This window comes from Bufo gargarizans, chromosome 8 (assembly GCF_014858855.1).
Source record: "Bufo gargarizans isolate SCDJY-AF-19 chromosome 8, ASM1485885v1, whole genome shotgun sequence".
NCBI classification, from domain to species: Eukaryota; Metazoa; Chordata; class Amphibia; order Anura; family Bufonidae; genus Bufo; species Bufo gargarizans.
The window spans coordinates 28,568,897-28,595,323 of NC_058087.1; the positions used below are offsets into that span (position 1 = coordinate 28,568,897).

At 42.8% G+C, this 26,427-nt stretch overlaps 2 protein-coding genes across 2 annotated transcripts in view; one reads left to right on the forward strand and one right to left on the reverse strand.

The window, feature by feature from the left end:
• SPEG (striated muscle enriched protein kinase) overlaps positions 1-26,427 on the forward strand; it is a 218,311-nt gene that overhangs the window by 161,270 nt on the left and 30,614 nt on the right. The window contains 10 exon segments of the mRNA XM_044303636.1: positions 970-1,047; positions 2,315-2,487; positions 4,047-4,073; positions 4,254-4,406; positions 8,362-8,404; positions 9,221-9,289; positions 9,383-10,177; positions 10,179-12,516; positions 14,030-14,170; positions 23,186-23,302. Coding sequence (XP_044159571.1) covers positions 970-1,047; positions 2,315-2,487; positions 4,047-4,073; positions 4,254-4,406; positions 8,362-8,404; positions 9,221-9,289; positions 9,383-10,177; positions 10,179-12,516; positions 14,030-14,170; positions 23,186-23,302 — 3,934 coding nt within the window.
• On the reverse strand, positions 17,132-19,786 carry LOC122944911 (tubulin alpha-1A chain-like). Its single transcript, XM_044303640.1, has 4 exons — positions 19,456-19,786; positions 18,679-18,901; positions 18,406-18,554; positions 17,132-18,183 (listed from the first exon to the last, which is right to left on the reverse strand). The coding sequence occupies exons 1-4, from the start codon at positions 19,456-19,458 to the stop codon at positions 17,200-17,202; spliced, it is 1,359 nt and encodes a 452-aa protein (XP_044159575.1). The 5' UTR covers positions 19,459-19,786; the 3' UTR covers positions 17,132-17,199.

Sequence of the window (26,427 nt, forward strand, 5' to 3'; positions counted from 1 at the left end):
GGAGGCAGATAGAAAATGAATTGAACAAGATCTGCTCTACCTCCATTGTCTTGGACCACAAGTTGATTTTACTCTGGTGCCCAAACGCGTCGATCACCCCAGCTAAGTCAGACTTACCTACTATACTTATTACAGCAGCCAAGCTCTTAATCCCCCTTCTATGGCGACAAACCGAGCCTCCTACTGTTATGAGGTGGATAGGAAAAATAGATCAGTTGTACAGGTTTGAGGAACTGGCCCATTGGGAGTCACATACCCGTGCTAAATTTCTGAAAACATGGAGCCCCTGGGAAAACTTTAAACATCCTGCCGGATAGAGCATTCCATCCCTCCCCCCCCCCCCCCCTTCCCCCTCTTTCCTTTTGTCTGTCTTCCAGTCCTTTTCATTTTTATTTACTTTAACTTATGTCCAATGTGTTACACTCTTTGAGGGTGTTTTTGTTCATCTTTGCCATGTGCAGCTTGCTGTACGTGCCTGAAAAGATGTATCTTACTTCTGCCGTTTTTGAAGCTCCCTGTCTGTGTATTGATGTAAAAAGGATCTTGTATCAGTACATTTCTGTTTGCACATGATATGACCAATAAAAAGAGAATTGGTTAAGAATATAACTGCTATAATACTGCTCCTATGTACAAGAATATAACTACTATAATACTGCTCCTATGTACAAGAATATAACTACTATAATACTGCTCCTATGTATAAGAATATAACTGCTATAATACTGCGCCTATATACAAAAATATAACTACTATAATACTGCGCCTATATACAAAAATATAACTGCTATAATACTGCTCCCTGTGTCCATGAATATAAAGACTATAATACTGCCTCTTATGTATAAGAATATATTTTTTAGATATTTGATCAGTTATGAAGGTAGGAATACCCTTTTGAATTCTACACCTATTCAATATCTGCATTAGTCATTCTGCATTCAGAGATATTTTCTTGTTCTTTTCCAGATTCGATCCTTTGTGCGTCAGATCCTGGAAGGTTTAGATTATTTGCATCATAAGAACATTCTGCATCTGGATATTAAGGTGAATTCTTCTTCTAATCTTGTTGTTTTGAGTTGGGGTAGATGCCGAACCTGTAGGCCATATTAGAATGATGATGCATCTGAAGGGCTGACCTTCCCAAGGTTGGCAGGGTGTGATCCCATTAATCTTCCAGGGACCTGTGTTGATTTTTACTATTATGCCCACTCTGTCCTGTGCAGTGTATTAGGTGTATCTTAGGCTATGTTCAGACAAAGCATTTTTCAATGCAGAAAACATAATGATTTGCCGCAGGCCTTGTTTCAGTTTCATATGCCATGGATTAACATGCAGATTCACCCCACTCAATGAGGCTAATCTGCAAGCGCCTACCGCTTGTGGTTTACATGCTGAATCTGCATGGAATTTACTCTTACAAGTGACATCACTTATTTTTTCTGCAATGCAGATTTCCCATTTAAATGAATGAGAGACAAATTTTATGCAGATTTCACTGCAGAATTGTGCAGTGTGAGCGTACATACCCTATGGAGGCCGATATATATGCAGCAGTGAAAACATTCCAACATTTTGTATGATATCATTGTGATGGGTACAAATTATTTACAGAAACGTTGTATTTTAGAACTATTAATGGGTTCATGTAGTGGCTTACTATCCTCAGGATAGATCATCAATATCAGATCAGTGGGGGCCGTCTCCCGGGACCCCCACTGATCAGCTGTTTGAAGGGGGTCACGGTTCTTGTGCAAGCATTGCTTCATCTTCAAACTTACCTGAGTGCGGTCTCCTTTGCAGCGGAGGCGCAGGGTAATTACAACCTCTCGTCCCATTTACTTAGGCCTCTTTCACACGACTGTATGGCTTTTTCAGTGTTTTGCAGTCCGTTTTTCACGGTCCATTGTGTTTCCGTTTCTGTTCCGTTGTTCCGTTTTTCAGTATGGCATATACAGTATACAGTAATTACATGGAAAAAATTTCCGTATGTGATCTGTTTTTATTGTGGACCCATTGACTTGAATGAAGCCATGGAACGTGATTTGCGGGCAATAATGGGACATGTTCTATCTTTCAACAGAATGGAAAAATTGAAAAATGGAAACGGAATGCATACAGAGTACATTCCATTATTTTTGCGGAACCATTGAAATGTATGGTTCCGTATACGGACCGTATATGGAACTCCAAAAATTGGCCCGTAAATGAAAAAAAAATATTTTGTGTGAAAGAGGCCTTATTCTGAGTATAGGTCATTATTATTATTAAGCCACTGCACAATCTCTTTCACTTTAATGTGTCCCCTTCACAGCCAGAGAACATTTTAATGGCCGACATGATTGGTGATCAGATTCGGATATGTGACTTTGGGAACGCTCAGGAACTGAATATTGGAGAACCGCAGTACTGCAAATACGGGACTCCTGAATTTGTGGCACCTGAAATTGTAAACCAGATGCCAATTTCTACAGTCACCGATATATGGTATTACCTCCTATGTACAAGAATATAACTACTATAATACTGCTCCTATGTACAAGAATATAACTACTATAATACTGCTCCTATGTACAGGAATATAACTACTATAATACTGCTCCTATGTACAAGAATATAACTACTATAATACTGCTCCTATGTACAAGAATATAACTACTATAATACTGCTCCTATGTACAAGAATATAACTACTATAATACTGCCTCCTATGTACAAGAATATAACTACTATAATACTGCTCCTATGTACAAGAATATAACTACTATAATACTGCTCCTATGTACAGGAATATAACTACTATAATACTGCTCCTATGTACAAGAATATAACTACTATAATACTGCTCCTATGTACAAGAATATAACTACTATAATACTGCCTCCTATGTACAAGAGTATAACTACTATAATACTGCTCCTATGTACAAGAATATAACTACTATAATACTGCTCCCATATACAAGAATATAACTACTATAATACTGCTCCTATGTACAAGAATATAACTACTATAACACTGCTTCTATGTACAAGAATCTAACTCCTATAATACTGCTCCTATCTACAAGAATATAACTACTATAATACTGCCTCCTATGTACAGGAATATAACTACTATAATACTGCTCCTATGTACAAGAATATAACTACTATAATACTGCTCCTATGTACAAGAATATAACTACTATAATACTGCTCCTCTGTACAAGAATATAACTACTATAATACTGCCTCCTATGTATAAGAATATAACTACTATAATACTGCTCCTATGTACAGGAATATAACTACTATAATACTGCTCCTATGTACAAGAATATAATTAATATAATACTGCTCCTATGTACAAGAATATAACTACTATAATACTGCTCCTATGTACAGGAATATAACTACTATAATACTGCTCCTATGTACAGGAATATAACTACTATAATACTGCTCCTATGTACAAGAATATAATTTATATAATACTGCTCCTATGTACAGGAATATAACTACTATAATACTGCTCCTATGTACAGGAATATGACTACTATAATACTGCCTCCTATGTACAAGAATATAACTACTATAATACTGCTTCTATATGCAAGAATATAATTTATATAATACTGCTCCTATGTACAAGAATATAACTACTATAATACTGCTCCTATGTACAGGAATATAACTACTATAATACTGCTCCTATGTACAAGAATATAACTACTATAATACTGCTCCTATGTACAAGAATATAATTTATATAATACTGTCTCCTATGTACAAGAATATAACTACTATAATACTGCTCCTATGTACTAGAATATAACTACTTTAATACTGCTCCCATGTACCAGAATATAACTACTATAATACTGCTCCTATGTACAAGAATATAACTACTATTATACTGCTCCTATGTACAAGAATATAACTACTATAATACTGCCTCCTATGTACTAGAATATAACTACTATAATACTGCTCCTATGTACTAGAATATAACAACCCCTGTGCACACATGAGCTCTCTATCTTATACCGCCCTCTTGTTTTGCAGGCCAGTGGGTGTCCTGACATATCTATGGTGAGATGTTTCTATGTATATTCATTGTTCTTGATATTGTCAGTAAATGATTTTATCTTGGCTTCGTTATCCTGCAGTAACCGCACCCTGTCACTAGATGGCGCGTGTTTCATTTATAAATAATGGCTGGTAGATGTGACACATATTACATATATGCCCCATGTATCATCTCTCCTGCAGTCTGACCGGAGTGTCCCCTTTTGTGGGTGAAAATGACTACACCACGCTGATGAATATTCGTGGCTACACGGTGGCATTTGAGGAGAAGATGTTTGCTGATCTGACTCGCGAGGCAAGAGGATTCTTGATTAAAGTCCTCGGCAATGAAAAACTGTGAGTACGACCAGCATCGGTTCATGTAGATGCCCGCAGCCGAGGGTCAAGTGACATCAGCACTGTTATATGCACAATGTCAAATATTTATTGTATGAAATTGGAGAGAAATGTGCGTCCCCTTAATGAAGGCTGCCATGACACCCTATAACTATGGCGGCCACAGTTCCTCTTAAAGAAATCAAGAAAAATTAGTGTCCCAAATACTAGTGCCAGCTTCACTGCCCCATATAACATTGGCACCCACAGTGCCCCCAGGGGTGCACCTAGCCTTTCTGCTGCCTGATGCGAAAACTGAAAAGCCGCCCCCTCCATGCCAATTTCTTAACCTAACCCCTTTGTCACAATAAAAGCGCTCATTGCCCATGGCCCTTCCGCTGCCTCCCTCTCGTCCCTACCTGGTGCTGCCTGAGGCGATCGCCTCACCTGGCCTCATTGGTGGTGCACCCCTGCATTCTCCCATAGATCTGTTTGGCACTACTTCAACTCCCAAACTGGTGGTAAACGCTTCTGCCGATGCTGCCCCCTGCTGGCTAATACCTATAAGACTAATAACTCCAGACAAGCTTCACCTACTTCCTATTAAGAAACATAGAAACAAAGAATGTGTCGGCAGATAAGAACCATTTGGCCCATCTAGTCTGCCCAATATACTGAATACTATGGATAGCCCCTGGCCCTATCTTATATGAAGGATGGCCTTATGCCTATCCCATGCATGCTTAAACTCCTCCACTGTATTTGCAGCTGCCACTTCTGCAGGAAGGCTATTCCATGCATCCACTACTCTCTCAGTAAAGTAATACTGCCTAATATTACTATTAAACCTTTGCCCCTCTAATTTAAAACTATGTCCTCTTGTAGCAGTTCTTCTTCTTTTAAATATTCTCTCCTCTTTTACCTTGTTGATTCCCTTTATGCATTTCTCTCATCTCCCCTCTGTCTCGTCTTTCTTCCAAGCTATACATGTTAAGGTCCTTTAATCTTTCCTGGTAAGTTTTATCCTGCAATCCATGTACCAGTTTAGTAGTTCTTCTGTGAACTCTCTCCAAAGTATCAATATCCTTCTGGAGATATGGTCTCCAGTACTGAGCACAATACTCCAGATGAGGTCTCACTAGTGCTCTGTAGAGCGGCATGAGCACCTCCCTCTTTCTACTGGTAATGCCTCTCCCTATACACCCAAGCATTCTGCTAGCATCTCCTGCTGCTCTATGACATGGTCTGCCTACCTTTAAGTCTTCTGAAATAATGACCCCTAAATCCCTTTCCTCAGATACTTTCCTGAGGTTAGGACTGTATCACTGACTTTATATTCTGCTCTTGGGTTTTTACGCCCCAGGTGCATTATCTTGCACTTATCAACATTAAATTTTAGTTGCCAGATTTTTGACCATTCCTCTAGTTTTCCTAAGTCCTTTTCCATTTGGTGTATTCCTCCAGGAACATCAACCCTGTTACAAATCTTTGTGTCATCAGCAAAAAGACACACCTTACCATCGAGGCCTTCTGCAATTTCGCTGATAAAGATATTAAACAATATGGGTCCCAGAACAGATCCCTGAGGTACCCCACTGGTAACAAGACCTTGGTCTGAATATACTCCATTGACTACAATCCTCTGTTGCCTGTCCCTCAGCCACTGCCTAATCCATTCAACAATATGGGAGTCCAAGCCCAAAGACTGCAATTTATTGATAAGCCTTCTATTTGGGACAGTATCAAAAGCCTTACTAAAGTCTAGATAAGCGATGTCTACTGCACCTCCGCAATCTATTATTTTAGTCACCCAATCAAAAAAATCAATAAGATTAGTTTGACATGATCTCCCTGAAGTAAACCCATGCTGTTTTTCATCTTTTAATCCATGGGATTTTAGATGTTCCACAATCCTCTCCTTAAGTATGGTTTCCATTAATTTCCCCACTATTGATGTCAGGCTCACTGGTCTATAGTTGCCCGATTCCTCCCTACTACCTTTCTTGTGAATGGGCACAACATTTGCTAATTTCCAATCTTCTGGGACGACTCCTGTTACCAGTGAATGGTTAAATAAATCTGTTAATGGTTTTGCTAGTTCACCGCTGAGCTCTTTTAATAGCTTTTGGGTGTATCCCATCAGGCCCCTGTGACTTATTTGTATTAATTTTAGACAGCTGACTTAGAACCTCTTCCTCTGTAAAGACACATGCATCACAAGATTCATTAGTCTTCTTTCCTAACTGAGGTCCTTCTCCTTCATTTTCCTTTGTAAAAACTGAACAGAAGTATTCTTTGAGGCAGTCAGCTAGTTCTTTATCTTCTTCCATATACCTTCCTTCTTTTGTTTTTAATTTGGTAATTCCTTGTTTTAGTTTCCTTTTTTCATTTATGTATCTGAAGAATGTTTTATCGCCCTTTTTCACTGACTGAGCTAATTTCTCTTCTGCCTGTGCTTTAGAAGCTCTTATAACTTGTTTGGCCTCTCTCTGCCTAATCTTATAAATTTGCCTGTTATCCTTGTTTTTAAAAAAAATATAATTACTAAATGCTATCTTTTTGTTTTTAATGATTTTGGCCACTTCTGCTGAGTACCACAGTGGTCTCTGCCTTTTTTTGCTTTTAGTGACAAGCCTAATGCAATTTTCTGTTGCCTTCAATAGTGCCACTTTTAAGTAGTCCCATTTCTCTTGGACTCCATTGAAACTGTTCCAATCTGATAGGGACTCGTATACCACTAATCTAATTATAGAAAAATCAGTTTTTCTACAATCTAAAACTTTGGTTTTTGTGTGGTGTGACACAGTCACTGTACTTCTAGTAAACCACACTGACTGGTGATCCCTAGATCCCAAGCTTTCCCCTACAGTAATATCAGATACCAAATTCCCATTTGTGAATACTAAATCTAAAATGGCCTCCTTCCGGGTTGGCTCCTAAACTACTTGCTGTAGAGCTAATCCCAGTAGGGAATTTAGAATATCTGTACTCCTGGCAGAACTAGCTATTTTGGTTTTCCAGTTTACATCTGGAAGATTGAAGTCTCCCATAATGATAACTTCCCCCTTCAGTGTCATTTTAGCAATTTCCTCAACTAGTAGATTATCTAATTCTTGGACTTGGCTAGGTGGTCTATATATCACACCTGCACGAGTTACCTTATGATTATCAAGCTGTAAGGTAACCCAAACTGACTCTAAATTGGTCTCGCTAACTTGTATTAAATTAGATTTTATGCTATCTTTCACATACAGGGCCACCCCTCCCTCTTTCTTGCCTTCTCTGTCTTTCCTATATAGAGAGAACCCTGGTATTGTTATATCACAGTCATTACTCCCATTGAATCTGGTCTCAGTAACAGCCACTAAATCTATATTCTCAGATGCCATTATAGTCTCAAGTTCATTGATCTTATTCCCTAAACTGCGAGCATTTGTAGACAAGACTCTGAGCTTGTCATTTCTTAACCTATGTGCTATTTGCATCTTCTGGCATTGTTCTGGGGGGCATTTCAGACTGCTGGATTATCACTCTTTTGCCCCCCTTTCCTAGTTTAAATGCTCCTTAGCAAATACTTTGAACTGTTCACTGAGGACATCCGTTCCCTTGAGAGAAAGATGCAAACCATCTTTCTTGTACAGTTCTTTTCCATTCCAACGAGAGCTAACATGAGACACAAAGCCAAACCCTTGGTTCAGACACCATTCAGCAAGCCATACATTGAATTCCTTAATGCGCATCTTCCTGTCATGCTGAAGGTTATGCACAGGCAAAACCATGTCTCTTCCTTTTAATACAATGGAGGCTAAGGGTATGATCACACATATGCTGCTGACCTTCTGTTTGGATTTGCGGGTGGGAGATCCACAAAGCATTACAGTAACAGGGAAGTGCATGAGATTTAAACTATTTAATAAAATAAAAATGCCTCATATGTAAGACAATATGGCTGATATTCATCTGTGTGTTTGTATAGGAGGCCTAATGCTGAAGAGAGTCTGGAGCACCCCTGGTTCAAGGTGAGCGGAGCTTTAAGTGCATTTTTGGGGGTGGTATCAATCTGATCGATTACCATCTGTGAATACTGCCACCTATAGGTCATTAGCAGTACTGCATTTATAGGGAAATTGTATAGGGAAGCTGTGTTGGGGCTTTCAGATCAGTGCCAGAGGACCTGTCTAAGTGTTTTATACTGATGCCCTATCCTCACCCAGGACCCCTGCCGATCAGCTGTTTAAAGACTCTCCATTGAGCAATGCAGCCTCCTCACACTTGCCCTAGGCCAGTGGTGTCACGTTCATGTACACGAGCTGTGATACCATGCATAGCCACTATCCAGTGGACAGCACTGTGCTTGGTAAGGTGCGAGGAGGCTGCAGCACTCACCTGAGCACCGTGACCTCCTCAAACAGCTGATCAGTGAGGATCCCAGGAGTCTCACTCGTGCCGATCAGATACTGGTGACCTATTCTGAGGATAGGTCATCAGTATAAAACATTTTCTGAGTTCCTTCCAGAAATCACCCCGTCCGTGGATTGTGTCTGGTATTGCATCTCAGCTTCATTGACCTGAATGTGACAGAGCTCCACACATAATCTGTGGACAGGAGCAACACTTTTTTTTTCTTCTTTTTTTCCAATCAGCCATGTTTTTCCAGTGTTGGACAACCTCTCTATTTTAGGAATCAGAAGGGGCCCCACCTTATGATATGTCATATACAGTAGCAGCACCAGTACAATACTTTTGGCTCCTTACATGTTTTGAGTCATGATTTCCGTGTCCCTGAAATACAGTAGTATTTAACATTTTTATATCATTTTTCTCATCTTCTATAGACTTTGGCGAAGGGAAAAAACATCAGCACTGATCATATTAAACTGTTCCAGTCTCGACGCAAGTGGCAGGTAAGATAAAAACTTAAACTATAGTAATAGTTGTTGGTTTTTGTGCTGCAGCGAGCACACGCTGTAATGTTTTGTTTGCTTTTTCCCACTTAGAGATCCTTAATCAGCTTCAAGTCCAACATGGTGATGAGATCTATTCCAGAGCTCCTACAAGACACGAGCAACCACTTATCTATTGCAGTCCCGAGACATCCTAAGGAGTCAACAAGCCTATCATCTTCCTCAGACTCAGATGATCTTGAAGAGCTTCCATATGTCCCTATGCCACTTCAAGTGCAGTTCTCTGGTTCTCGAATGTCTCTTAATGAAATACCAACAGATGAAGAGCAGCCTTCTCAGTCCCCTGAAGATGCTAGCATTCCAGGAAATCTGGAGGTAGAAGAGAATGCAGTCGACAGTAAAATAACCGAACCGGAAGTGCAACGTAGAGAGGTGACAGAGTCATCAAGCAAACGTCCTAAGGGGTCACTAACAAGAAAGAAATCGAATGAAGCTGATCCTAGCTCGTCTTCAGATGATGAGATCTCAGAAAAGAAGGAGAAGCCAAGGAAGACTCTTAAAAAAGGGTCAAGCCTTGAATCTTCAGAGGTTCCTGATGATGAACTTGTGACAGCACGAAGAGGTGAATTGAGAAGGGGAAGCTCCGCAGATAGTGCTCTCTTACTCAATGTGTCTACTGAAGATGAAGAAGGAAGAGATACATTTGACAGAGGCATGACCAAAGCTGCTTCCATGGAACTACCAACACGAAACCGCAGCCCAATGAGGCGACGAAAGCTTGGGTCAGCTGAGGAAGAGTATGCCCAACGTTTGGAGCTAATGAGGCAAAGGTTATTAAAGGGAAGTTCTGCAGATAACAAGCTCAGTGGTCTTAGAGGGCCGCTGATAGGAAACACTTTCCTTTGATAAAAAGCGAGTTGAACAGATGTCCCAGCGTTCTGAGAACATGCCACCTTCACCCATCCCTGTTATAAAGTTGACACGTGCTGCTTCCAGTGAGGCCGCTCCTGGTCGAGAATCATCAGACGAAAGGGTCTTACGAAAAACCAGCTCTTTTTCCAATGATGACACAGAACCCCTTGTTCTACATCGTAGGTCTGGAGCACCCTTGGAAATTCCTCTTGCACAACTAGAGGCACAACGGTTGAAGGAGTCTCCATCTCTATCTGCTCTGACTGACCAGTCACGATTTGATTCCCGTCCTCAAACGCCTCGTGAGATTCCTTCCAAGTCTTTGACTCCCGATCCAACAACAGAAAATGTGGTCCTGGAAACAGAGAATAGTAAAGTAGATGAAAATGACAAGTCACATAAATTGAAGCCCAGGTCTGATAAATATTCTAAAGAGAACTCAGAAGTTGTACTTCCAAAAGTGACTACATTGGTAGATGATGCAATACCCAAAAAAGAAACATCCAGTATCCAGTCGGGACGGCCAATGACAAAAGAACCTCAAAGCTATCCAACGAAAAGTGACAGAAGTGATGGTTTTGTATCACCACATCCTTCATCAGCTGAAGCATCCATATCGAAACCAATGGAGGATTCTTTGCTGACTCCTGCTCCAACTCAAAATTCAGTGCCTTCCAACACAAAGCCTCCACAGATCCAAACCCAAGCGCCAACATCAGTGGTTTCTTCTGTCTCTTCTGTACAGAAGAATGAAACCTTAACTACTGTCCAATCATCAATGCCAAGTCAATTTCCTGCAAAATATACTTTTTCAAGATCATCCGTCATCTCATCACCTTCAACAACTATTGTCCCATCTCCCTTACAAAGTTCAGGCACTGACAGGTCTTCTCTATCAAATCAACCATCTGCTCCATCAAGACCAGCAATTGTCCCATCTTTATTGTCTTCTTCGGTAAGTAAATCAATTGCTTCATCAACGTTGCCAAGGCCTCAAGGTACCCCAACTCTCTTGCCAAGTTCAGATGTCACACAGTCTTCTTCACCAGGCCCAGCAGTAGCTACATCTACTTTACCAAGGTCTTCAGGTGTCACTTCTCTTTTGCCAAACTATATGAAAAAATCTGTCTCTGTGCCTTCATCTTTGTCTATGCAAATGAAAGAGCCTTTACAAATGGCAATGAAGACACAAGATCCTCCACCTCCAGCAGCTAGTGAACCTGCTCCCATACCCCAGACTGCAAATACAGGGACCTTTAAACTGTCACCTTATGCAGAAATGCTGCAAACTCTCCAAGTGGACACTGTACTGGAAGGGCCTCAACTACAGAACACACAGGCTGAAATGTCACCAGATGTCTCACCTCTCACACCCAGCCAGCCTGACAGACCTTCAGAAATAAAATCTAGCCTGTCTAAAGTCACTAATGTGGATCCAAAAGTAACTAAAGAAGATGAAGGAGCACAACCCCCAGCATTTGCAAAGGTTAAAGAAACAACCAGAGCTGAAAGCACAGAGAACGTCCATTATATCAGCAACATAGATTCTGAAGAAGTGTTTGAAGCTAAGTTTAAGAGAAACCGTGGTTCTTCTTTGACACGAGGTCTGAAGATGTTAACTAGGTCTTGGTCAGAGGAGAAGAATTTATCAGCCGCTCATGCATCTCAAGAGGAGGAAATGTACAGGCCTAGTCCTGTCGGTGTCCCGCTCGAGTTCCTAGTTCCAGCAGCTCTAGGAATGGATGATAGGTCGAGATCTATGCAGGACTTGTCAAATTCAGAAAGAGATCCAAGCTTCATGAGAAGACTGTCCCAACGCTTCAAGAAAACACCATCAAGTGAGCGTTCGCAAAAGCCATCAGAAGATATTGAAGGGTCGAGTTCACTGGGAGGACGTCTTTCTTGGACGTTAGGTAGGGGAAGTTCCAAAGAAAGAAAAGACAATGAAAGCATGAAATCCGAGAAAGGATCCATTGAAACAATCTCAGAAAGTGTTGCCAAAGAGCAGAAGAAGTCCAGCGAATCTCCAGTGTTAGCAATGAGGAAGAAGATTGGAAGCACCATGGACCGTCTGTCCTCAAAATTGAGAAGTCAGTCAGAGGAAAGGACAGAAAACAAGTCTGCTGACAGAAATGAGGACAGACCGGAGCGAAGAACCCCACTACTGTCACTACTCAGGAGATCCAACTCAGAAGGGGAGAACTTACGAAAGTTAGAAATACCCCAGAACCAACTTGCCTCTCAGTCTGCTTCATCTCGTTCTAAAGAGTCTGTCAACTCGGGACTTAGCATCAAATCAGAAATGGTAGAGAGAGGTGAGTGCTTGCAAGATGTTGGTGGTGACCGTATCAGTATAAAGGCCCCAAAAAAATGTGCTGGTTTCCTCCATTGCCTAGGAATATTTGAGTTCTCAATGGTCCAGGATTAGAAAAACATGATTGTTTCCTTCCAAAAAAAACAGCGACACACCTGTCCACAGGTTGTGTGTGGTATTGCCGCTCAGGCGCTTTCACATCAATTCTGCTCCTCTGCAATACCGCACATACCCCATAGACCGGTGTGGTGCTGTTTGTGGAAGAACGCATCCTTGTCTTTAATCCTGGACAACTCCTATATGATTAGATATGTTGGCCCACGTATCAATTCTGTGTCCGATTTTTTTCTTTCTTGACTTTTTTTTATTTGTCACATTTTAAATTGGAGAACTTGCACTTTTTTTTCCCCCCGCTAAAAAGTAACTCTGCCCACTCACACCCACTTGGCTTATACAACTAATGGAGTGGTGCACAGGATGTATACAGTATATTTTTGTAGCAAAGATTTAGTAAATAGTGCACGTAGTACACTGCCTTAAGACTACCTACGCACTTTGCGGATTAAGCTTGTTTTTTTCAGTGCAGATTCTCTTGCGGAAAAAGTGCAGTGTAATACAGTACCAACAAAATGTATCAGATAAGACAAATCCTATGTACACTTTGCTTTTTATCTTCTATGAAGAAATTAACCTGCTGTGCAGATTTTGAAACCCTCAGCATGTCAATTCTTTGTACGATATTTCACCCTTTTCAATGGAAGGCTAAGATCTGGAGCAAAATCGCATCAAATCTGCAAGCAACACATACAGATTGTAATTCAGATTTGGTGCAGAAACGTTTCCTTCTCAAAATCAGTTCCAAAAACCGCCTCAAAACAGCGGCTCATTCATTTCAATGGGAAGCAGCACTTGACATTTTTTCCATTTGGCAGGGAATCCACATGGAAAAAACGTAATCCGCACTGTGTGCAGGCACCCTAATTCCACTAAAATTGTGCCAAAAAGTGGCGTACAGACGTTGATAGATACAGAAGCCATTAATATCGGGTGTTTTTTTGTTTTTGTTTTGTTTTTGCAAAACACCATACGGCAGTGCTGAGTTTGTTATTATTTCATAAAATGACCTAATTTTCATATATTTGTTATATATGTTTTGTAGGGGGGTTAGAGTGATTGGGTCCAGTTTAGGAAAATGCACGTCACATGACTCTTTACAAATTTGGCATATGTTGACCAATCAAGCAGAAAATCTAATCTGTGCACTTTCCGCCATTCTGACATAATTCCCTTAATATTTTGAAATTAACGCATCATAGGCATAATTATGTCTCTACTGACCTGAACTGACGGCCTCATAGACCTGTGATTGAGACAAAATAAGGTCGTAAAACTGACCTTAAATGCCCATTTTCATGCCACTTTTCAAATCTGACAAATAAGACGCTTCACTTCGGTGATTTTTTTTTTGGGCGCGGTTTACACCAAAACCTACATACATTCTATTCTCTTTACAGATGAAAGGAGATCCCGTTGGGACCGCTGGGGGCTGTCACGTAGCAAGAAGGACAAGATGGCTTCCCAGCCAAGTATTCCAGCCAGCTTGACAAGTGAAGACGGAAACATAGTAGGAAGGCAATACATACGCAATGAATCAGGTAGGGGACCTAGACTTTTCCATCACTTTTGTATTTAAAATGTTTCCTTTTCTTTACTTTTATTCATATTCTACAAAACAGGAGGAATAAACATTTTCAGAAATCCCTGTATGTTACCATAAGCATGCACCGGCACCCAGTATCAGATTTAGGCCTCGTCCACGTTTACGTTCTGTTTTTCACATGCGTGTCTGTTCACATATCAGGATTTTTTTAATGACCGTGGGTCAGTGAAAAAATCACAGAGACATGCACCTCTTTGGTCCGTGAGGCAGACATTGAAGTCTATGGGTCTATAGTGCCTTCGTCCGTCGAAAACACACGTCGGGGTAGCGCCATCCTGGTTGTCCACACAGAACCTTTGGGTAAAGTTCCTTGCAGCGGGACCCAGTCTTTCATGCAAAGGGAAGACTTATTACTTTTATCCCGGGCACTACTTTATTGCTATTCTTTAATGAATTAATGAGGCTAAATATTAATAATACACACCGGATTCCCAAAAAGTTGGGACACTAAACAAATTGTGAATAAAAACTGAATGCAATGATGTGGAGATGGCAAATGTCAATATTTTATTTGTAATAGAACGTAGATGACAGATCAAACGTTTAATCCGAGTAAATGTATCATTTTAAAGGAAAAATACATTGATTCAAATTTTCACGGTGTCAACAAATCCCCAAAAAGTTGGGACAAGTAGCAATAAGAGGCTGGAAAAAGTTTTGAGCATAACGAAGAGCTGGAAGACCAATTAACACTAATTAGGTCAATTGGCAACATGATTGGGTATAAAAAGAGCTTCTCAGAGCGGCAGTGTCTCTCAGAAGCCAAGATGGGTAGAGGATCACCAATTCCCACAATGTTGCGCAGAAAGATAGTGGAGCAATATCAGAAAGGTGTTACCCAGCGAAACATTGCAAAGACTTTGCATCTATCATCATCAACTGTGCATAACATCATCCGAAGATTCAGAGAATCTGGAACAATCTCTGTGCGTAAGGGTCAAGGCCGTAAAACCATACTGGATGCCCGTGATCTCCAGGCCCTTAAACGACACTGCACCACAAACAGGAATGCTACTGTAAAGGAAATCACAGAATGGGCTCAGGAATACTTCCAGAATCCATTGTCAGTGAACACAATCCACCGCGCCATCCGCCGCTGCCAGCTGAAACTCTACAGTGCAAAGAAGAAGCCATTTCTAAGCAAGATCCACAAGCTCAGGCGTTTTCACTGGGCCAGGGGTCATTTACAATGGAGTGTGGCAAAATGGAAGACTGTTCTGTGGTCAGACGAGTCAGGTTCTAGAACAACATCTACTCCCATCCAGACGTCATCTCTTTCAGGGAAGACCCTGCATTTTTCAACAAGATAATGCCAGACCACATTCTGCATCAATCAAAACATCATGGCTGCGTAGGAGAAGGATCCGGGTACTGAAATGGCCGGTCTGCAGTCCAGATCTGTCACCTATAGAGAACATTTGGCGCATCATAAAGAGGAAGGTGCAACAAAGAAGGCCCAAGACGATGGAACAGTTAGAGGCCTGTATTAGACAAGAATGGGAGAGCATTCCTATTTCTAAACCTGAGAAACTGGTCTCCTCGGTCCCCAGACGTCTGTTGAGTGTTGTAAGAAGAAGGGGAGATGCCACACAGTGGTGAAAATGGCCTTGTCCCAACTTTTTGGGGATTTGTTGACACCATGAAATTCTGATTCAACATATTTTCCCCTTAAAATGGTACATTTTCTCAGTTTAAACTTTTTTTCCGTGATTTATGTTCTATTCTGAATAAAATATTAGAAGTTTGCACCTCCACATCATTGCATTCAGTTTTTATTCACGATTTGTATAGTGTCCCAACTTTTTGGGAATCCGGTTTGTATGTTGTAAATTCTTATATAGAAAAAAAGGACCAAAGATGGCCCAATGGTGAGAGCGGGGGTAAGTGCCCACTCAAGAAAACCATGGGCCCCCTGTAGAAATGACTCGGTACCAGCTCCCGAGTATAACAAGTAAACAAACAGAAAACGGAGCTCACACATTACCGTTATAAAATATATGTAATTTTTATTGTAACATGATTAAAATATATATAATAAGCCGTTAAAAATGAAGGAGAGTGACAGAAAAAACGCCATCCGACCCCCGGACGAAGGCACGCCGAAACGCGCGTCGGGGCAGCGCCATCCTGGTTGGTACAGCACACTGTCACCATTAGGTGAGTCTCTGCCTTTTATTTCTATTGGCATGGGGTAAAGTTCACCTCTTCTACCTGGTGATCACTGTGATTTTGCACTTTTGCATATGCATGTGGTTTTTTATATCTTAGCCATGTGGCCAACGTTATTGAGACTCATCCTGTATATTCTTTATATGCATAATATATTGTATACATTACATTTGGATACGCTTGTTACCTTCTTTGACACGTGTGCAGCGCCAGGATGGCGTTTTTTCTGTCACTCTCCTTAATTTTTAACGGCTTGTTATATATATTTTAATCAATGTTACAATAAAAATGACATATGTTTTATAACGGTAATGTGTGAGCTCCGTTTTCTGTTTGTTTACTTGTTATACTCGGGAGCTGGTACCGAGTCAATTGTAGTGGTGGCCCATGGTTTTGTTGGGTGGGTACTTACCTCCACTCTTACCATTGGGTCATCTTTGGTCCTTTTTTTCTATGTAGGAACTTACAACATATTATTAATATTTAGCCTGTGTAATGACCAGGACGGTGTGTTTCTTTCTGCTACCTTTCCTTTTTAAGTGACATTGTCGTTTTACATTTCTGCGATTTAATAAAATATAATATTTTTTACTGGTACTCTGTGAGCTCCATTTTTTGTAGGTTTCGTTACCACTGATCTAGGGTAATAGGAATAAGTTAGTTTTAACAGGTACATCACCATCACCACTGGGAGCATTGGCAGATAAAGAACTCACAATACACTATGGAGGCAATAAAATAAATTATTTATTTGGGCCCATACAGATGATCAGGTATCTGAGATTAAATCACACTTTAATACTCTTCTCCCTCCTCTCCTTCTCCTTCTCCTTCCACGCTGTCAGTGCCGACCTCCTCATAATCCTTCTCCAGGGCGGCCATGTCCTCCCGAGCCTCAGAGAACTCTCCTTCCTCCATACCCTCACCCACATACCAGTGCACAAAGGCACGCTTGGCATACATCAGGTCAAACTTGTGGTCCAGGCGAGCCCAGGCCTCGGCAATGGCGGTGGTGTTACTCAACATGCACACTGCCCGCTGCACCTTGGCCAGGTCTCCACCGGGAACCACAGTTGGTGGTTGGTAATTGATACCAACTTTGAACCCTGTTGGGCACCAGTCCACAAACTGGATGGTGCGCTTGGTCTTGATGGTGGCAATAGCAGCATTGACATCCTTGGGGACAACATCACCTCGATATAGCATACAGCAGGCCATGTATTTGCCATGTCTGGGGTCACATTTAACCAGCTGGTTGGCTGGCTCGAAGCAAGCGTTGGTGATCTCAGCCACAGAGAGTTGCTCATGGTAAGCTTTCTCTGCAGAGATGACAGGGGCATAGGTGGCCAGTGGGAAGTGGATACGGGGGTAGGGCACCAGGTTGGTCTGGAACTCTGTCAAGTCCACATTCAGAGCACCATCAAACCTGAGAGAGGCTGTGATGGAGGACACGATCTGGCCAATCAGACGATTCAGGTTGGTGTAGGTTGGGCGCTCAATGTCCAGGTTCCTGCGGCAGATGTCATAGATGGCCTCATTGTCCACCATGAAGGCACAGTCTGAGTGCTCCAGGGTGGTGTGGGTGGTGAGGATGGAGTTATATGGTTCAACCACTGCTGTGGAGATCTGCGGGGCAGGGTAGATAGCGAACTCTAGCTTGGATTTCTTGCCATAGTCAACAGAGAGACGTTCCATCAAGAGGGAGGTGAAGCCTGATCCAGTGCCACCACCGAAACTGTGGAAGATGAGGAAGCCCTGGAGACCTGTGCACTGGTCAGCCTAATGGAAGAGAGGAACAAAAGAAAGTTAGTAAATTAACAATAATCAGATGGAAATATGAAGCCAGGGTCTAAAGTTTCACCCCATGGTGCTGCCCGTAGCAATTAGACTATAGTAGCATTTCTAGAAAGTTGATGATAAAAATAAGACCCTGACTTCTAAAAGGTCAGCTGTGTTGATGAGTAGGCTTGTCAGAATACATGAAGATCTCAATAAACTCACCAGCTTGCGGACCCTGTCCAGCACCAGGTCAATGATCTCCTTGCCAATGGTGTAATGACCACGGGCATAGTTATTGGCGGCGTCCTCCTTGCCGGTGATGAGCTGCTCTGGGTGGAACAGTTGTCTGTAGGTTCCAGTTCTCACCTCATCTGTAGGAGAGAAATAACAGAGGTTTCTATGTGAGATCCAGAACCATCCGTCCCACTCATCTCCCCAGATCACTGATGTCTCTTCTATCCCATCGTCATAGACAATCAGATCTGATGTACTCACCGATCACAGTGGGCTCCAGGTCCACAAACACAGCGCGGGGGACATGTTTACCAGCCCCCGTCTCACTGAAGAAGGTGTTGAAGGAATCGTCTCCTCCACCGATGGTCTTGTCACTGGGCATCTGCCCATCCGGCTGGATGCCATGTTCCAGGCAGTACAACTCCCAGCAGGCATTGCCAATCTGGACTCCAGCCTGGCCAACGTGGACTGAGATGCATTCCCTCTGTATGGGGGGAAAGGGGGATATGATGAGGGTTATATTTCTATGACAAGGTGTTTCTTACTATAGGCTGGAAGGTTAGTACATACCGACACACAGGATAGGACAGTATAGACTGACACAGGCAGACACACTGCACATAGGGCAGTACTAACTAATATAGACACACACTATATACATATATATAAGACAGCACAGACTGATGCAGTTACACACTAGGACGGTATACAATGATATAGTCATACATCACATGAAGAGGACGGTACAGGCCATGTCTGATATATAGTACATTGGTAGGGCAGTGTAGACTGACACACTCATACACTGACTAGATAAGCATCTTGTACTAATATATACGGAGAAAAAGCCCCATACACACGAGAATGATGTATAATGGCAGCCGAATGGTAAACGGATACAGATACACAGACGAGATCTAACAGATGAGATTGTATAGATGAAATCCGATGGATGAGATTGGGCGGTGACACATATAATACATGGGATCTTATAGCCGAGACTATATCATATACAGCACATATAGATTGGGCACTCACCATGATTTCGGCTGTAGATCTCCTGTCTCCAATGAGTTAGGTCTTGGGATGTGGAGTAGTTCTGTCCTCTCTCCGCTCTCCCCTCTCTATATATAGGAGTCACTGCCCAGAGAGTCCTTAGTAACAGAAGGCGGTGACCCCCTCCCCCCCGAGCCCTGCCCTGTGTATAACACAATCCAAGACAACACAACTGTTACTAGGTACAATGCTGCACAATGTGACCCCCAGGGCAGGGAGCTGGGAGTCAAAACACAAGAAGAGAATGGAGGGAGACAGAGAGGGAAACCCTGATAGAGCTAGAAGAACGACGGAGGGAAGCAGTGGGGGTGGGGTTCATATATCTCAGGGTTTAACATCTATCCTTCCGGTTGAAATGCGGAAGAAGAAGACTCCCTCCCCTCCATTGTTCTTGCGATTTCTTTTCTGCACCATCTGCCGCGCAGTATAATCTTTATTCCACCGGTTTGCGGTGATACCAGAGATGTGAACTATTTGACTTTTATTCCATAAATTATATTGTTATAGAAATCTGTTTCTTTTTTTCGTTGTCTTTTTCACAACTTGCAGCTTTTGATATAAAATACACTTGTATACCGTATATATCATGACTGGCAGTGAAAGAGTTAGGGCTCATACACTACTTCTCTGCGGTGTCGACAGTCGAATGCGGATCACGGACCCCATTTAAGCGAATGGGTCCTGTCTCTGCACACGGTGGCCTGTACGCTTGGTGCCTGTGCGTTGGGGGCCGTAATTTTTGGTACGCAGCACGGGCCCGGCCGGCACATGTTCATTAACCCTTAGGCCTCATGCACACGACCGTTGTGTGCATCCGTTGTTCCGTTTTCTGTGATTTTCTGCGGACCCATTGACTTTCAATGGGCCTGTAGAAAACGCGGAAAATGCACCGTTTGTCATCCGCGTCCGTGATCCGTGTTTCCTGTCTGTCAAAAAAATATGACCTGTCCTATTTTTTTGACGGACAACGGTTCGCGGACCCATTCAAGTCAATGGGTCCGTGAAAAAACACGGAGGCACACAAGATTGTCATCCGCGTCCGTGATCTGTGTCCGTTTTTTTCCTATCATTTTCAAGGCAAACTTGACTTCGATTTTTTTTCATTTTTCTGGTCTGGTGATCCTCTAAAAATCAAGGAAGACAAACGGAACAAAAAATGGACATGGATCACGGAACAACGGAACCCCGTTTTGCGGACCGTGAAAAAATACTGTCGTGTGCATGAGGCCTTACTCTGATTCTAAAAAGGGTCTAGAAAAAGGGGAGCAGCTACGAGGCGTAAAACCCTCTAAATTCACTAAGAACGTGCACCATTTCTATGGTACAAAATACATATGTAAAAAATGTTGGTCCTGAGGTGGAGTAAGGCTACATGCACACGACCGTGGCATTTTTTGCGAATCTGCAAAAAACGGAAGCCGCCCGTGTGCCTTCCGCAATTTATGGAACGGAACAGGCAGCCCATTGTAGAAATGCCTATTCTTCTCCGCAAAACGGACAAGAATAGGACATGCTATATTTTTTTTGCGGGGCCACGGAACGGAGCAACGAATGCTGACAGCACACGGAGTTCTGTCCGCATCTTTTGCAGCCCCATTGAAGTGAATGGGTCCGCACCCGAGCCGCAAAAACGGCGGCTCGGATGCGGACCCAAACAACGGCCATGTGCATGAGGCCTAAAGGAAAGAAAACAAACATGTCTGCGCCAATAAATTTGAGTCATAGATAGATTCCTCCGTTGACTCAGCATGTGTAAATTACGTGAGGCCTCGAATCCTACCCCCTAACCCCCCCCGCTCAGTTTGAATTTTGGATTCTGCATTTTAATTGATTCTGACCCCCAGGGCGGGAGGCTGGGAGTCAAAACACAAGGACAGGATGGAGGGAGACAGAGAGGGAAAACCAAAGAGGGAAACTTGGGACTAAGGAGGGAATGAAGTCTGGACAGTTATCATTGTTTTCATTGTATCATTTTATGCGGCGCAAATTTATCAAAATGATACATTTTATGCGACCTGGAAGACACATTTCTTCATATGACCTCATGACTGGCGTACACTCTTTAAAGGGTCTTTGAGTTTTGATTAAACTTTTGCTATATCATAGACACATATCGAAAGTTTTGATCAGTGGGGGTCTGAGCGCTGAGACCCCAACCGATCACTAGAACGAGGAGAGAGAAGCACGCGCATATCGCACTCCTCACTGCGGGAGACAGGCTCAGTACAGTCTATGGGGGTCCTTTTAGACGCCGATGCCTTTAGTCGGCGGTGGATGTGCCGAATTTATGTAGGGGCGCCGGCCTCTGTTAATTTCGGCGTATCCATCACCTGTCTACATCTACGCCAGCTTCCTTGCTGGTGAACACTTAGACCATTTTCTATGCCTAAAACAGGCATCGAAAATGATAAATAAGACAGGGAAAAGTCGCAATCTGCGACAGATATAAACCAGAAAGTGGCGTATATCTGTTTGTAAATGACCCCCTATGTGCCTGTCCCGATTCTATCCTCCTCCGAGACAGAGCGCCATATACACAAGCTTCTCTCTCCTCATTCCAGCAATCAGTGGGGGTCTCGGCGCTCAGACCCCCACCAATCCAAACTTTTGATATGTCTCTATGACAGATCAAAAATTTTACCAAAAATCTGTGACCCTGATGATTTAGACTCAGGAGGTCATTTCTTGGGTAATAAATGAAGTCATTTTTGGGAGGGTCTGCTGCGGGCCGTGTCATTCCTTTTTTGCTCCAAATTTAAGAGTTCTGAATTTCGGAGCTCTGGTATTTTGCCTGCTGGATCCAGTATGGGTACCTTCGATTGGTGTAAAAATCGGAAGAGTCGCTAAGTCACTATTCAGGGGATAAAATCTTGCCCTAATAGGGAGTGCTGTGCTGACCCTAGGGATCTAACCACGGAGCACCCGCCCTGAGAAGGGCGACCTCATCCGGAACCTGACCCTATAGTAAATTACCGTGTGTTTCCCTATTACTGGATTCAGCAATTGCCTAAGCAACTATTTTTTATGGCATTTTTTTTGTGCACTTTTGCAAGTTTAAGGTGTTTTTTTTTTTCATTTTTTTTTTTTTTTTCAGGGCCCTTTAGGAAATGAAACGTGAGCTCTGATTAATTGCGAGGACTAAGACAATTTTACTGTTAGACAGTTTTGATAACTGGGGCCCAATGTGTGCAAAAAAACACCCCAAAAACTGCCACAAAAACAGACATAAAATGCAGATGGCAAAACAAAAAACAACGCATGCAGTTATTCTGGAGTGCTTGTACTTTGAACGCCTCTAAGTCAGAAGCCCCCAAAACAAGATGATGGCGCGTTCAGAGGAGACCCGGTTGGCTTGGGATAACCGGCCTCCTCCTCCGGGCGTGGACCGGCATGTGCAGCCGCACGTCAGAACCCCCACCCCCCCACCTCTCTCCCGCAGCACATTGCACTCTCGGGGGAACCTGGTGCTGAATAATTCATAGACGACCTGATTATGGGTCCCACATTCATGTGCAGCAGAGCAGCAACCTCAAAGCTAGCCAGATCCGTCATGCAGGAATCTGGAAAAGCTGAGTGACAGCCTCTTGGAAGTAATAATGGCGACCATATTAGTTGTCATCCAGCTTTCCTAGAAGCGGATAGGAGTTTTTATGTAGGCCATCTGCTGTTTGTACGTCCCCCGGGTTTATGGGCAATGTTTTCTTCTCTTTAGACTTCCCACCAGTCTTCCACATCAAGCTGAAGGACGTTGTGATACTAGAAGGAGATTCGGTGTCCCTGTCCTGTCTTCCTGCCGGGAGCCCCGCACCCCGAATTCTATGGAAGAAAGGTAATTATAATGCAGCTTTGCCTTTGGTAGGTACATATGTCTGGTATTGAAATGTCCAAAGTGAATTATTAGGGCCAACATTCTGGGCTAATTACCTTCTTAGGCCTCATGCACACGAACGTATTTTTTAACGTCCCGCAAAACGTGGTTCCGTTGTACCGTGATCCGTGCCCGTTTTTTCTTCCGTGGGTCTGCCGTGATTTTTGGAGGATCCACGGACATGAAAGATGAAAAAAAAATCTAAGTCAAGTTTGCCATTGAAATGATAGGAAAAAACGGACACGGATCACGGACACGGATCACGGACACGGATGACAATCTTGTGTGCATCCGTGATTTTCACGGACCCATTGACTTGAATGGGCCCGTGAACCGTTGGCCGTGAAAAAAATAGGACAGGTTATATTTTTTTCACGGCCTCGAAACACGGGTCACGGGCGCGGTGTAAAAACGGTGCACAAGCCGAGTTTTCTACGGCCCCATTGAAAGTCAATGGAGCCGCAGAAAAAAACGGAAAACGGCACAACGGCCACGGGTGCACACAACGGTCGTGTGCATGAGGCCTTAAAGGGTTTATACCCGGAGTAGAATATTGATGGCTTATCCTCAGGATGTGACCTCAATATCATACCGCTGGGGATCTGACTACCGACACTCCTACTGATCGGCTGTTTGAAGAGGCCATGACGCTCTGGTGAGTGCAGCGGCCTCCAAGCACAGCGCCATACATCCTATAGTGGCTGTGCTTGGTACTGCAGCTCAGGTCCATTCAGTTGAATGTAACTGAGCGGCAAATCAGCCATGTGACCAATGAACATGATGTCTCTGGCCTAGGAAGGGGCCACAGCGCTCAAGGGAGTCGGAGCCCAACTGATCAGATATTGATCTGAGGATAGGCCATCGATATCAAAATCTTGCACAACCCCCTTAACATATTTTTATAGCAGTCGGAGCTCCAGATGTCCTGCATAGACATAATTACATGGTATAAATCTGTCTGCCTTCAACAACCACTAGAGGGAGCTGTAGAGCTCAGTATATGTACAGTAAAGGCAGCCTGCAGTAAGCTCCTGAGCTCCCCCTAGTGGTGGCTGCAGTGAGAAGTTTAGCATTTATCTAGGCAGGTTATATGGCGCTCTGTATAAGAAAAACGAGTCTCTGATTGCTATAAAGATATATTATCATATTAATCAGCACAGAACTTCAGACTTATTTAGATAAAAGTAAAAGGAAGAATTTCACTTAAAGGCCAAAATTGGTTTTGTCCTTAAAGGGTTAAAAGTAAAAAAAAAAAATTAAAAAAAACTGGAGCAGCTGTATGCTGTGATAATGATATGTCTGACATCTGTTCTACCGGACGTATCTCATCCTAGGGATGGGAAGCATCTTGCATTATTGATATCCAGTCTAAAGCCTCAATATCTCGAGCAGCGCAGCCATGTGGAACGAAGCATGGACGCCTGCAACGTAGCAGACAGCCTTCGCTCACTTGCAGAATACCGATGCAGCAGAGATGAGCTAGCAAATACCATGCAGCTGAGTTTGTCATTCGGTTCAATGTGCCAGTCAGGACGTCACATGTCAGTTCACCTGCTGAATGAATATCTTTGTCACGGTCATATTGGTGTTTGACCGTGACGCGGTTGCCATGCAGACTGGTTGCCGGTGGCAACGTGTTGTTGGCAGTTTGCATGTGCACTTCCCCTTTAAGGTTTGCCTCCCTGCTGTTTGGTGAGCAAGGGGTTAATCTTCTTGCTAGTGGGGATTAAGGTGTTTAATTATCCATACTCCTGACTTAGGCCTCTTTCACACGACCGTTTTTTTTTTCCGTTTTGCGGGCCGTTTTTTGCGGTCCGTATACGGTCCGTATACGGAACCATTCATTTCAATGGTTCCGCAAAAAAAACGGAATGTACTCCGTGTGCATTCCGTTTCCGTATTTCCGTTTTTCCGTTCCGTTTAAAGATAGAACATGTCCTATATTTGGCCGCAAATCACGTTCCGTGGCTCCATTAAAGTCTATGGGTCCACAAAAAAACGGAATGCATACGGAAATGCATCCGTATGTCTTCCGTATCCGTTCCGTTTTTTGCGGAACCATCTATTGAAAATGTTATGCCCAGCCCAATTTTTAATATGAAATTACTGTATACTGTATTTGCCATACGGAAAAACGGAACGGAACAACGGAACGGAAACGGAACCACAACGGAAGCAAAAAACGGAACAACGGATCCGTGAAAAACGGACCGCAAAACACTGAAATGGACATACTGTCGTGTGAAAGAGGCCTTAAAGTTACTTTTATTCAACCAGCAAGTAATTTTTTGTTGTGAAATGACATCGGTGTCTCCCAAAAGATAATAAGACGATGCACAAGAGGCATTATTGTGGGGAAACATTTCTCAGCTTTTATTTACATTTGAGCAAAAAGTGTCCAGTCCAAAATTATTCCTACCCTTCTCAATAATCAATAGAAAAGCCTTTATTGGCTATTACAGCGATCAGACGCTTCCTGTAATTGCAGAGCAGCTTTTTGTCTCCACAGGTATTTTTGCCCATTCATCTTCAGCAATGAGCTCCAGATCTTTCAGGTTGGAGGGTCTTCTTGCCATCACCCTGATCTTTAGCTCCCTCCACAGATTCTCAATTGGATTCCAGTCTGGACTCTGGCTGGGCCACTCCAAAACGTTAATGTTGTTGTCTGCCAACCATTTCTTCACCACTTTTGCTGTGTGTTTTGGGTCATTGTCATGCTGAAATGTCCACTGGTGCCCAAGGCCAAGTTTCTCTGCAGACTGCCGGATGTTGTCGGTGAGAATCCTCATGTGTTGCTCTTTTTTCATGGAGCCGTTTTCTGTGATTAGGTTCCCTGGTCCATTGGCTGAAAAACACCCCCAAAGCATTAGGTTCCCACCACCATCTTTGACAGTGGGGATGGTGTTCTTTGGGTTGAAGGCTTCTCCTTTTTTACGCCAAATGAAGGTAACATCATTGTGACCAAACAATTCAATTTTTGCTTCATCTGACCATAACACAGAAGACCAGAAGTCTTCTTCTTTGTCCAGATGAGCTTTTGCAAAGGCCAAGCGAGCTTTTGTGTGCCTTATCTGGAGAAGTGGAGT